The sequence below is a fragment of the Phocoena sinus genome, chromosome 5 (genome assembly GCF_008692025.1).
Source record: "Phocoena sinus isolate mPhoSin1 chromosome 5, mPhoSin1.pri, whole genome shotgun sequence".
Lineage (NCBI taxonomy): Eukaryota > Metazoa > Chordata > Mammalia > Artiodactyla > Phocoenidae > Phocoena > Phocoena sinus.
In genome coordinates this window covers 136,642,982-136,656,301 of record NC_045767.1, presented here as the reverse complement: position 1 = coordinate 136,656,301, position 13,320 = coordinate 136,642,982, and the positions used below count along the sequence as shown (strand labels likewise).

Below are 13,320 nucleotides of genomic sequence, written 5' to 3'. Positions count from 1 at the left end.
TCTCCACACGTTGTAAAAGGAACGTGAAATCAGGGGTTCAAGAATCACCCTTGTGATTCCCAGCCATCTCAGGCCCTGCGTTCCCCCCCTCCATATTAGAACAGGCATGGGGGGATGAATTTAGATATTTTAATGCAAATGCTTGTTTGCATTAAATTATGTAGCATTTTAGCGTATTTCTGCTAAAATGTCATTTATTTGTCAGGAAGTGCGCGTGCCACATCCTCCTCTTGTTGGGAGAACTAAACAGTGAGAATCACATTTTTGTCCATAACGTGATCTCCACAAGGGTGTCATTGTACTGAGCACGTTGTAGGCAATCAGAGGTTACTGAATGAAATGAACGAAAGTGGTGTTCCCTTTACCAAGAGGAAGCAACCTTGGCTAGGTTTGGCCCTCATTTCCTTACAGTTCAGTGGGTTCCCAAAATACATCTTGGGTAGTGTGGTATAGAGTCGAGCCCAAGTTCAGCCTGAGGACACGGCATGAGTGGATTCAGTTTGACATTTATTTCTGTCTGTTTGGAGCCCGTGATGTGCTCAGTGCTCAGCACTGCTTAGCCCTGCTCCCTTCTGTGTGCCTCTCTTCCCATTCTCTTTTTCTTTTTCTTTTTTTTTTGGCGGGGGGGAGCACACCACTCGGCATGCGGGATCTTAGTTCCCCAACCAGGGATTGAACCTGCCCCCCCTGCAGTGGAAGCACGGAGTCTTAATCACTGGACCACCAGGGAAGTCCCCTCCTCTTCCCATTCTTGTCCCCTGTTGGGTTTGAAGGACAAGGGCAGGGCCAGGCATAGATGTCCTTTGGTACCAGGTGATCGGTTTTCCATTCCCCATCCACGCCTTTTCCTTTTGTTTTTCCCTCTTCCTGTCCCTCTTTTTCTTTCCCGCTCTTCTACTTCTGTCTCCCCTTCCTCTCTCCACCACCTACATCTAGGGCCTGCCAGTGACACCCAGGCATGGCCTCGCCCTGCCCTGCACCCTTCAGCGGGGAGGGAACACTTGGATGCCTGTGTGAACAATTAGGTATGAACTCCCTTGCAGATGCAAAGTACCAGTTTAAACAGATCTAATGTCTTAAGGTAAATCTGTTAGACTCGTGTTTTCTTGAGACCATGAGAGCTAGTGATGCTTTGAATTTTAGCAGTAGTTTTGGAGGAGAAAGCAATTGCATGGATATAGTGAAAGCTGACTGTTTTGTATGTTGATAAAAGTTTAACTTTACTTCATTCTTTTATCATTTTTAATATTTTTACTAAATAAAAGTTGTGAGGTCATGTGCCCAAAAGAAAATTATCCTGGGACGTAAGAAATGAAATGAAATCATTGCCCTTTTATAGATGAAATCTTGCTTGAATTTTTATTTCATATCAGAGTGCCAAGATCATACAGGACTTTCACCTGTGAACACCTGTCTGAAAGTATAAAACCTCACTAAAACAATTATGTGTATAACTCACAAATTTTCAACTGGTTTCATCATACCAATTAAAAATTATATTTTTCCTATAAATTTCATGTTATACCTAAAAACTTCTTAAAGCAAAAATAAATTTGCTAATAAAAAATAAATGTTTTCTTGTAAAAGTTACTTCTTTTGAGATATCAGTTCTGTATGGCCATATTAGAAATTCAGTTTGGGCGTCTTTCTTTTTTCCTTTTTGGATGGTATTTCAGTTTGCTGCAGAAGAAATGCCAAGGATGTCTGTCTAGACACTAAGAATTTCAAATCAAACTTATTCTAATTTCTTTAAGTCCTTAGTCAAGAAGATTAATTTTAGTACATTTCTCTTCAGAAAGCATTTTCTTTTTATCTCTCTACTTACTTGTTTTAACTCAGGGATACATTTCTTTTTTAGGAGATAAATGATATAATTATGTTCCCTAAAATTGAGTATAAGAAAGAACACCTAAAATTATTTGGAGACCTGGGGAACAATTTTGCTACCGTGTAAAAAGAAAAAAGTTTAAAATATGTTTGAGGCAAGAAACTAAGGACCATAGATTTTAAACATACACACACCTGTGGTCAGTGTTAAGGATATGCGTCTGTAGGGGGTTTTTTGGCATTAAAAAAATTTTATTAAACTATCCATAATTGCTTACAACAAAAGCCTATGCTTTTCGAATTTTAACTTGTTGATTCTAAACTCTTAATAGAAAAGTTAGTGAGATGGTATCAATCAACTTGACGGAAGAAACCTAATATCATAGTATGCTCGTTCTTGAGTGTGAACTGCTGCTGCTACTTCTGTAAAAAAGCTTTACTGAGTGTGCAGAAAGTATGGAGAATACAGAAAAGTATATCAAACAATGAAAGTCACTTGTAAATGGCATTGCTCAGAAATAATCATTATTAGCCTTTTGTTATGCCAAGATTCTGATATGCATGTATAATTTTTTTAAATTAGCAAGCACGTACTTATGAGACATTGGTTACATTAGCATGCCGAATGCACAGCTGTGTCCTCATCTGTACAGCGGGGATAATAGTAGTACCTTCCTCATGGGCTGGTTGGGAGGATAAAGTGAGAAAGTTCCTATAAAGCTGCTACAATATCATGATGATAATAATGTCATCGTTGTCATTAAAATCATTATTACAATATTTGGTTTTAAATTTTTTTAAAAAATTAATGTGTTATCATGAATATTGAGCCGGAAGTCTAAACGTCCTGTGAAAATATGATATTAGATGCCTATAGCATCTTTTATCTTACGTACATTATAATTTAACCATTCCCTCTTTTCATCTTTTCACCTTAAAGGAGAAAATGTCCATCCTTTCTTCATTCCTAACAGATTTTTAAAATGAGAATAAATTATTCAAAATTCAGAGAAAACAGTAATTTTTATTTACGAATCTACTGTTGCTTTCTCACAGGCCTCTGGCTAATCTGTGTAACAAGTGATTTCTAGAATTCATTCATAACTTTCTTTAAAACTACTAAGAAATGTAATTAAACGGTTTGCCCTGAGCCCTGAAATTTTTTATCTTTGGGGTCGTGGAGGAGTAATTGCTTGAAGTGCATATTTTTGTTAACTTTTTCTTTAAAAGAGCAAGGAGTAACCTTCATACCAGTTATGAGGAATAATGATTTGAGCTTAACAAGTATGTGGCTTGTTTTGTGGACCTTTTTTGAACAGACTTTCTAAAATGATTTCTTTTATCAATTATAATTAGCAAATTTGTTATATCTACTGCTTGGGTATCTTTGAATTTTGATATCTTTTATTAAGTTCATCTTTATTTTTAAATTGCTGCTCTGAAAGTCTTCAAATTTTTAAAGCCCACTAAATGATAATTATGTTTTAATATCTGTTTTTTAAATAAAAAAATTTATTGAGCACATACTGTATATCTAGCACAGTTCAGGAGTTTTACCTGGATTATCTCACTCAGCCTCCACAAGGATCCTATGAGGCTGGTGCTCTTATGACCATCTCCCCTTTTCAGATGGTAAAATGAGGCCCACCGAGTGATTGTCCCAGGATCCCACAGTGAGAGGTAGTAAAGCTGGGGTTTGAATCAGTTCACCTGACCCTAGAAGTCACAGGCAGGAAGGGTTGGGGCAGGTAAGAGAATTTCTTCTGACAAGCAATTTTATGGTGCTTTTATTAGCACGCTCGGATTTCCTAAGCACCAGAGAGTCCCAGGTTTGTACCTGCCCACTGATAGTACCGCAAAAAATCACAATCTAAAAAAAGTCGTGGTCACTTAGCTCAGTCCCCTGGGTTCAGGTTGCACATTACAATTCTTAAACTAGAAAGACCACCCAGCAGCTACCCTGATGGAGTGGATTACAATCCATCATTAACATCATTCTATTCTGAACTCTTTTCATAGTCTTCCCTTCTGCTAGGGCCATAATTCTAACAGATACTTAAACGACCACGTATAGACTCTTCAGAGCTTTTTTGCTGCTCTGCCCACAGTTGTGTGTGCTCTTTTTTTTTTTTTAATTTTTATTGGAGTATACTTGATTTACAATGTTGTGTTAGTTTACAGTGTCCAGCAAAGTGGACTGTCCAGATTCAGTTATACATGTACATATAGCCAATCTTTTTTTTTTTTTCTTTTTAATATCTATCCTGAGAGTCCCCTCTCTTCCCCCAGTGTTTTCTAAGTGTCACAGCTTGGGGGGTGGGAGTGGTGAGAAAGAACTGTTCTAATTTTATCTTCTGATATTTTTCATTGTTAGGATTTTTAATATAAACTACATATAAATATTCTAAAAATGAAACTTTTCTTGACCAAGGAGGAAATACATTAAAAAGTAGAGAAGTCCGATTAAGGTTCATTACTGCCCTCATTTAGAAAGTATGGGAGAGACATGGGAAAATGTCAGTGTTAAATAATTAAAACACTGAATCATTAGCGCTGCTATAGGTCTCTCGCAAGCACTTTATCATTAGCATGTGACTTACATTTTATTCCAGTTTGTCTGCATAGCCCAGCAAGATTACTGCCGTATCCTCAACCAAGTAGAAAAGAACATGCAAAAAGTTGAAGAGGAAGGAGAGATCGTCATGGTGAAGGAGCACCGAGAGCTCGATCGAACGGGAACAAGGAAGGGGCACATCGTCATCAAGGTGAGACAAACACGCCTCTGCCCCGTGGCAGGAGGGTTTAGGTAGTACCCGTTAGGACGGTGTAAGATGCCCCCACTCCGTTTTTAGGCGTAACTTCTCTTAAATGTTAGCAATTGTTAAAAATCTTTATCTTTCCTGAAGAACAGCAGTCTTAGTCATTATTGTGTATGTTACTGTCCAGTTCATCTTAGGCTGAAGGTTTGAAATCAAGGTACCATATAGTTGCCATTCATGCGGGATGCTGGTGACGCCTTTGATTTGTTGCAGGGCACCTCAGAAAGATTAACGATGCATTTGGTGGAAGAGCATTCGGTGGTGGATCCGACGTTTATAGAGGACTTCCTGTTGACCTATAGGACTTTCCTCTGCAGCCCGATGGAAGTGGGCAAAAAGTTGTTGGAGTGGTTTAATGACCCGAGCCTCAGGGATAAGGTTGGAAGTTGCGTTTTAGTTTCCTTTCAACTATGAAACATTCAGATACAAAGTTAAAGAGACTTTAATATATATTTGTCATGCCACTTATGTTCAAAATATTTTGACGGGATAAGAGAATGTACTTCTTAAGCCAGAAGATAAAAACAAGGTGATACACATAGCAGTTCTTGTTACAGATTTCTAAGTTCAGCCCTAGAATTTTCTTGTTGTTGTAAAGCCTTGCCTCTTGGGCTTGCAGTTTACTTATTTGTTTGTTTACTTATTGGGCCGCGCCGTGTGGCATGTGGGATCTCAGTTCCCCGACCAGGGATCAAACCCACGCCCCCTGCGTTGGAAGTGCGGAGTCTTAACCACTGGACTGCCAGGGAAGTCCCTAGAAATTTTTTTCTTTTTAACGCAAAGGCCGATACATAGGCCAGCAAATGTTTCAGCAGGTATTCTGTGAGAATCCTTCCCTATGTGGATGTATTTTTGATGTATTTGTGGGAGGAGGTGAGTTCCGTGTCCTTCTCCTCCGCCATCTTGATTCCCTTCCCCCCAGCAAATGTTTATAAACTTTAGTTCCGTTGCAAATTCTGTTAAAACGCAGCCCTCAGCCACCTGGGTTCCATGGGAATCTGCATCCTCTGGTTCAGCGGACGGCCAGTGTACACCACATAAAAGTTAGTTTTCCAGTTGGCACCCGAGCAGCGTCCCCTCAGAACCATCGCGGGCAGGTAGGCCCCAGGCATGTAATTCTGAACAAACCCTCTTCAGCAGCTCTTGAGTCAAGCTCTTTTTCAAGGCCAGAGTGGGTGATAAAGTACCTAGTCTTGTGAGGTTTGAGAGTTACTCATGGCCTGTACTCGTTTCTCCTTCCACGTGACGGCCTGGTTTCCATGAGGCCGACTTGGGAGAGTCAGGGCGTACAAATCCAGAACTGGGCACTAGCAGCAAAGGGCCTCCGGCTCCAGGGCTTCCCTGGTGGCGCAGTGGTTGGGAGTCCGCCTGCCGATGCAGGGGACACGGGTTCGTGCCCCGGTCCGGGAAGATCCCACATGCCGCGGAGCGGCTGGGCCCGTGAGCCATGGCCGCTGAGCCTGCGCGCTGTGCTCCGCAACGGGAGAGGCCACAACAGTGAGAGGCCCGCGTACTGGGGAAAAAAAAAAAGGCCTCCAGCTCCAGTGTTGGCCCTGCCGCTGACTCGCCCGTGGCCCTGGAGCAATCGTTTGGACAGTAATGCTCTTCATCTCATAATCTGAGGGTCACAGGCATAGAAGACCTCAGCCGAGGTCCTTAGCCTTAGCATTGCCTCTGTCATTTACCTTCTGTGTCATCTCACCCTCCTGCTACTCGTCTCTTTACTTGTAAAACGGTAATCAGCCTCCTTCTGGGCTTGCTGTGAAGGTGGATAACCGTGTAGGCCTGGCTCCCAGCAGCCTCTTAGTGCATCTTAAAGCTGTTGTGGTGGCGGTTGGTAGTATTCAGTTTATGATTTATGAATCTCGTTTTTCTAACCTGGAATATGGCTAGTCGACTTCTAAGTTGGCTTCTCAGCTACAAACTTTTAATGTTATGAAAAGGTCAGGTGTTAAGGATATAGTTTCAGGGGAGATGGTCATCTGGGTTTCCTAAACTTGAAAAATGGGCGTTAGTGGAAATAAATGACAAAAAAATTAATATAAATATCAAGAGTTGACTCCTGAGTGATTAGTCAGGTTATATACTATAATTTGTCACAGCGTACTGACTATAAGCAGTATTTTAACTGCAGTTTGAAGATTAACTGTCTACTGTGGACTCTGTTTCTTCACTGCTAGAATGGCATGCTTAATTTTCCCACTTTAAGAGGTTAGTTAACGCTTGAAAACAGTGCTATGGAAAATTTCTTTGATCGTGTTATTCAAGATTTAGAACATTGAACTCATATAAAATAAAACAGGTACTTTTAAAGTTGCAGTTATACTCACTTCATATAGTAAAATTTTACTGAGAATTAGATGTTGTTATAAATATTAAGGATGCCCTTAGAACATAACAGGTAAAGTTGTTGTCCTCATGGAACTTATAGTCTAATGAAAGTCACACAGTTCTTGCTGATACAAAGCTAATACTCCATAGCTGTGAGTGTGTGTCTTGTTCTGTATAAAGCTCAGTGTAGGGCTCAGTGAAAACATGTGTGCAGGGTAAGAAAAGGCTACTCATTTTCCCTGCACAATTGTAGATGTTAAAGTTTCTGTCTTCTTTTGTATTATTTTGATTTTATTATAGTTTTTGTTGTGACCTATTTCAAATATATTTTGAGATGAAGCAAGATAAAAGTTAGTTACCGTCCTTCACAGATTCAAAACCCTTCGCGGTCAAACAGCGTAAAGTCCACATTCAAAGTATTACTGTATATTTTTAGAAGGTCATTCTCTTATGAATGAAATCTGAGAGTTTTATTGTTACCTTTCTTGCTCATTGTTATTAGGTAAATTGTTTGTTGGATAACTTTTTTGAAATGACTTTAATCGTCAATTTTTAGCACTAGAAAGAAGAAAACCTATTAAAAATAATTGATCTTGCAGGTTACACGGGTAGTATTATTGTGGGTGAATAATCACTTCAATGACTTCGAAGGGGATCCTGCGATGACTCGATTTCTAGAAGAATTTGAAAATAATCTGGAAAGAGAGGTAATATTGGGGATTTTTAAAAAATAAACCATCAGCTTTAAGTTCATTTTATTCAGCCCATCTTTGAAACCACTCTTTTTGAACTCTTGTAGAAAATGGGTGGACATCTAAGGCTATTAAATATTGCTTGTGCTGCTAAAGCAAAAAGAAGATTGATGACACTCACAAAACCATCCCGAGAAGCTCCCTTGCCTTTCATCTTACTTGGAGGCTCAGAGAAAGGATTTGGAATCTTTGTTGACAGTGTAGATTCAAGTAGCAAAGCAACCGAGGCAGGCTTGAAACGAGGGGACCAGGTATGGTATTTCTGAATGCAAGCATAAGGGTAAATACTGGTGTCTTTTTCTCCTTCAGTCAATTGGGAAACTGAAATTAATTTTATAACTTTATTTTTAGATATTAGAAGTAAATGGTCAAAACTTTGAAAATATTCAGCTGTCAAAAGCCATGGAAATTCTTAGAAATAACACACACTTATCTATCACTGTGAAAACCAATTTATTTGGTAAGTGGTTTACATTTTTGCATACTTTCATTTTCCTCCTTTTCTTTGGTCTTTTTTTTTTAGCATTTAGGTCTTAATCATGAAAAAAGTCATGTTTATCATCCAAACATCATAAGAATTGAAAATTTATAGTAAAATGCATAGATACAGAATTAATTATGTAAGTGTATAATTAGATCTGAATCAAAATCTACTTACTTGAGGACCATAACATTATTTTTATCGATGTTTTTATTGATAAATATTTTAAATATCTATACATTTAAGGAGTGTACTATTTTAACTTAATCTGAGTAGAAGTGACAGAAGACATACAAAAACAGATTCTTGGTGTCATTTGTTCATTGGAGTAGTGTTTTTCTACAAGATTACCATTTTGGTAGCTGCAGTCTGTACTTAGATAATATTTCCAAGTTCTACAATCGCCTTTGAATTGTTCAGATTTCTTACAATGGGTGTTTTGCGGTGTTTGTTTCCTTTTTAGTGTTTAAAGAACTTCTAACAAGATTGTCAGAAGAGAAGAGAAATGGTGCCCCTCACCTCCCTAAAATTGGAGACATCAAAAAGGCCAGTCGCTACTCCATTCCAGATCTCGCTGTAGACGTAGAACAGGTGATAGGACTTGAAAAAGTAAATAAGAAAAGTAAAGCCAACACTGTTGGGGGAAGGAACAAGCTAAAAAAGATACTGGACAAGACTCGGATTAGTATCTTGCCACAAAAACCATATAAGTAAGTGTCTGTATAAGTTTTCTGTACATTATGTTATTGTGTTAAAATGACATGCAAAGGTGGTGATGTAACTAGTGTTTGCACATGAGTGTAAAAAATGTTTTCAAGCTTTTATGGCTGAGCTATCTTAGAAGCGATATTGAACAATTAAGTTTGTTTTAATCCCATTTTTGCCACTTACTTGCCCACTCCGATCTTCATTGAAATATTTTGTTTCTCATTCGGACTTTTAAAAGGCAAGAATGTGTGTTTGCTCCTGTCTCCGCCATGGTGTGGCGTCATTTCTGCTCCTGTTTCTGGGTGTCTCCTCCACCATCAGCATCTGCTGTGTGCCAGTCAGGTCATGGCTGCTCCCAGTTGGTTCCGTTCACGCTTGCCATTCTCTTGTTTCCTCTCTCTCCTGTTTTCAGTTATTTAACTGTTGCCAAGACATCACCAACCAAGCACAGAATTCCTTTCCTTCCTCCCAGTGGGCTCTGCAGTCAGAATGTCAGGTGTATTCTTGAATCTCTTCTTAGCTGTTTACTTAACGCCAGGACAAAATTGCAGGTGTCGCACTTTTTTAGCTTTGCTTGTCTGCTTGCTTTTGTTTTCATTTTAGCTCCTTCTGGGTCTGTGGGTGTTCTATAAAACCCAGTTACCATCAGCCAAAATTCTTTAAAGTATTAAATTACACGGGGGCCCCAAATTCATTTTTTATTGATTCCTCAAACTACAGAGGTGTAAGAGATAACCTAAAAACATAAAGGTTATTTCTTCCTTTGATAATCTAATGGGTCCTCCAGAGGAGCAGCACATATAAGCATTCAGGAGTGTATCGAGCATTTTTTTTAAATTCCACTTCAGATAAAAGTTTCATCCAAATATTAGAGAGATATGGTCTAGGATGTGCTGTTAATGGGTCGAGTGTCAAACTTGTGTTTTCCCCATTAAACTATAATGATTGGTGGTTTCATATCAGCTAGAAAAGACTGCTACATCAGAGTCCTGAGGATAAGCAGTGAGTAAGATGGCTTTATTTATAGACTTGAGAGTATGATTATACCAAGTAAGTTTCTAAGAGACAGTGGATTAGGCCTGCTGGCATTATAGAGAATAGGAATCGATTTTTTAAGTGACCCTTCTTGATGAAAAAGTCATTTTTAAGTAGATAAGAAAAGTTACTTCAGTTACTTTAATGTTGAATTATTAGCAGGACGGTAACCAAAAAAATCTTAGAGTCAGTTGACCATGAGTTAAATATGAACCTTTAAAACAATCTAACACAAGTCAGCATGACCCTGCCGAGTATTAATAGAAACGTGACATGTCAGAGCTGGGACGTAATCCATCCCTGGTACAGGGTGTTGGCGAAGGACGCAGGATGAGAATACTATGTATAATGTTATTCTGTGTATTTAGAAAGATATTCAAAAGCTAGAAAAGGGAAAAGAAAAAAGGATAATAATTAGACATGATTTTAAAGCACTGAGGAAACATCTTAAACTTGCCTTGAAGAACATAGATGACTCATTTAAATCTTTATGAAATATTAAACATTATTATGAAAATTATTTGAAATAATCCATATATGTAATGTAATTGAAATGAAAAGAATAGTTATATTTAAAAGAAGGCTCAGTAAACCGTAGGATCTATTATATTGGTATGATAGACTTTATTTAATACTAGTTACTACTAAAACTTTTCTCTCCTAGAAATAAGCATATGTTTAGAAAGATTTTTTTTTTTGACAAAGCTACCAAAGTAGTCAAGCAGATGAATCTTCTAGTACGTTCTATTTTTTAATTTTTAAATTTGTTTTTTATTTTTTGGCTGCGCTGGTCTTCATTGTGGTATGTGGGCTCTTCGTTGCAGGCTTCTCTTTAGTTGTGGCATGCGGGCTCTCTAGTTGAGGCACGCGGGCTCAGTAGTTGCGGTGCGCGGGCTCTAGAGCACGCAGGCTCAGTAGTTGTGGCATGCGGGCTCTCTAGTTGTGGCACGCGGGCTCAGTAGTTGCGGTGCGCAGGCTCTAGAGCACGTGGGCTCAGTAGTTGTGGCACACGGGCTTCTCTCTAGCTGTGGCGTGCAGGTTTAGTTGCCCCGCGGCACGTGGGATCTTAGTTCCCCGACCAGGGATCGAACCCACATCCCCTGCATTGGAAGGTGGATTCTTAACCACTGGACCATCAGGGAAGTCCCAGATGAATCTTCCAGATATACTGTTTTTTTTTTTCTCTCTCTCAAACATTATCAGTATCACAGAAGCTAAGATGTTGGATGGTGGCAGCCTGACAAGGATAGGCCCGGAAGAGTGATGTGACTATGGGGTGGGTGGGCAGGAGGCTGGTAAGGCTCAGGTCTGTTTGTCCGGTAAGTGGAGAAAGACTGCAAAACCCTGAGGAAAGAGAGAATAAACCAACAGACTACATATAAAGTTAACCAAGGTCAAAAAATCTCAGTAGCAATGAGAGAGTTCTAGAGGTCCAACAACAAGAGAATGTGCTCAGAGGTGGACCTTTCTGAACTAAGCCTTTAAAATAAAGTAGTTTCAGTCCGAGAGTAACCCTGCATCTGTGGACGGCAGAGATACAGCTGATAGTAGAGCGTTAGATCATCATGCTTGGTATTGAAACGTTGCTGAGAAACAGCTCGGAAGAAGGCTGCTCATTGGGGGATGCCTGGAGTGCGCCAGGATTGATAGCATCTGTGCCAGCAAAGGCCCAGTTGGCTCTGTCTTTGGTCTGAGTCCATAGCAGTTGTCTCATGTACGTATGACATCTAATATTTTTGGCAGTAAAGCCTGGTTTATATGGTTGAAAAATGAAATTCCACTAAAAATGTGAAGGTTTTAATGTTGCATAGAACATGAGTCCTTTTTGTCTGTATGTACATGCCTCTATGCACTTAAATGGAAATTTAGTTTTGTTGTGGACTTGCCTTTGAATCTTTTTTTTAACTGTTACTGCAATAGAGTTGATTTACAATGTTGCGTTAGTGTCAGGTGTACAGCAAAGTGATTCCGTTTTATGTATACATACTTTTTAGATTCTTTTCCCATAAAGGTTATTACGAGATATTGAGTATCGTTCCTCAGGCTAAGCAGCCTTGTTGGTTATCTGCTTTATATATAGTAGTGTGTATATGTTAATCCCAAACTCCTAATGTATCCCTCCCCACCTTCCCCTCTGGTTACCGTAAGTTTGTTTTCTATGTCTGTGAGGCTGTTTGTTTTGTAAATAAGTTCATTTGTACCATTTTTTAATATTCCACATGTAAGCGATATCATAGATAATTTGTTGTTCTCTGTCTGACTTACTTCACTTAGTATGGTAATCTCTAGGTCCATCCATGTTGATGCAAATGGCATTGTTTCATTCCTTTTTATGGCTGAGTAATATTCCATTGTGTTTATATACCACGTCTTCTTTATCCATTCATCTGTTGATGGACGCTTAGGTCACTTCCACAACTGGCTCTTGTAAATAGTGCTGCTATGAACATTGAGGTGCGTGTATCTTTTCAAATTAGTGTTTTCTCCAGATACATGCCCAGGAGTGGGATCGCTGGATGATATTTACCTATGAAGTTTGAAGAATTGACACTAAAATCATCTTTGGTCTTGTGCTTGCTTATTTGCCTCTGTAATTTCTATTTCCCTCCCAAATAAAGAGGAAGAATGCTGCTAGATTTTTTTTTTTTTTTCTTTGCACAGCCATTAAAAATGGTAGTTATTGGGCTTCCCTGGTGGCACAGGGGTTGAGAGTCTGCCTGCCGATGCAGGGGACGCGGGTTCGTGCCCCGGTCTGGGAGGATCCCACGTGCCGCGGAGCGGCTGGGCCCGTGAGCCATGGCTGCTGAGCCTGTGCTCCGCGACGGGAGAGGCCACAACAGTGAGAGGCCCATGTAACGCAAAAAAAAAAAAAAAAAAAAAAATGGTAGTTATTTTGATCAAGCTGTCATGTCCGAAAGCCTAATTGATGCTAAGTGTCTTAATTTTATGGCACCTTGGTTGGTATCCCAACCTTAGTACGATCTTCTTTCTCCTTGTTTCAAGGTATTTATAGAAATTGGTCAGAGCTATAACCATTTGCTTGTGTTCTACTTATTTTGTGTTTGTTTGTGCTTATTGTTTCATGCTGATGATTTGTTTTGGAAACAGTTGGCCCTTCAAATCTAGAAATAATGTTATGTATTATTAAACCATGTTTCAAGAGTTGTCCCCAGGCTTTTATAAATGGAAATGAGTTTGTAGCTATCCATAGTAAGTAGTATTTCTCTGGGAGCTTAAACGTAGAACTAGAAATTTTGAGTAGTGAGTTCAAAGTGAAAGTGAGTCATTGGATTTCCATTGCCTCTTTTTTGATGCCAAGAAATGTCACCATGCACCACTGCTTTTTTAGGCTCTGTATAATTAAGAA

At 39.2% G+C, this 13,320-nt stretch overlaps 1 protein-coding gene across 1 annotated transcript in view; it reads left to right on the top strand.

The window, feature by feature from the left end:
• The window catches only part of RAPGEF2 (Rap guanine nucleotide exchange factor 2), a 248,200-nt gene that overhangs the window by 211,477 nt on the left and 23,403 nt on the right, over window positions 1–13,320 (top strand). The window contains 6 exon segments of the mRNA XM_032631799.1: window positions 4,440–4,592; window positions 4,860–5,024; window positions 7,577–7,684; window positions 7,777–7,980; window positions 8,081–8,189; window positions 8,674–8,920. Of these exon segments, the coding sequence (XP_032487690.1) occupies window positions 4,440–4,592; window positions 4,860–5,024; window positions 7,577–7,684; window positions 7,777–7,980; window positions 8,081–8,189; window positions 8,674–8,920 (986 nt within the window).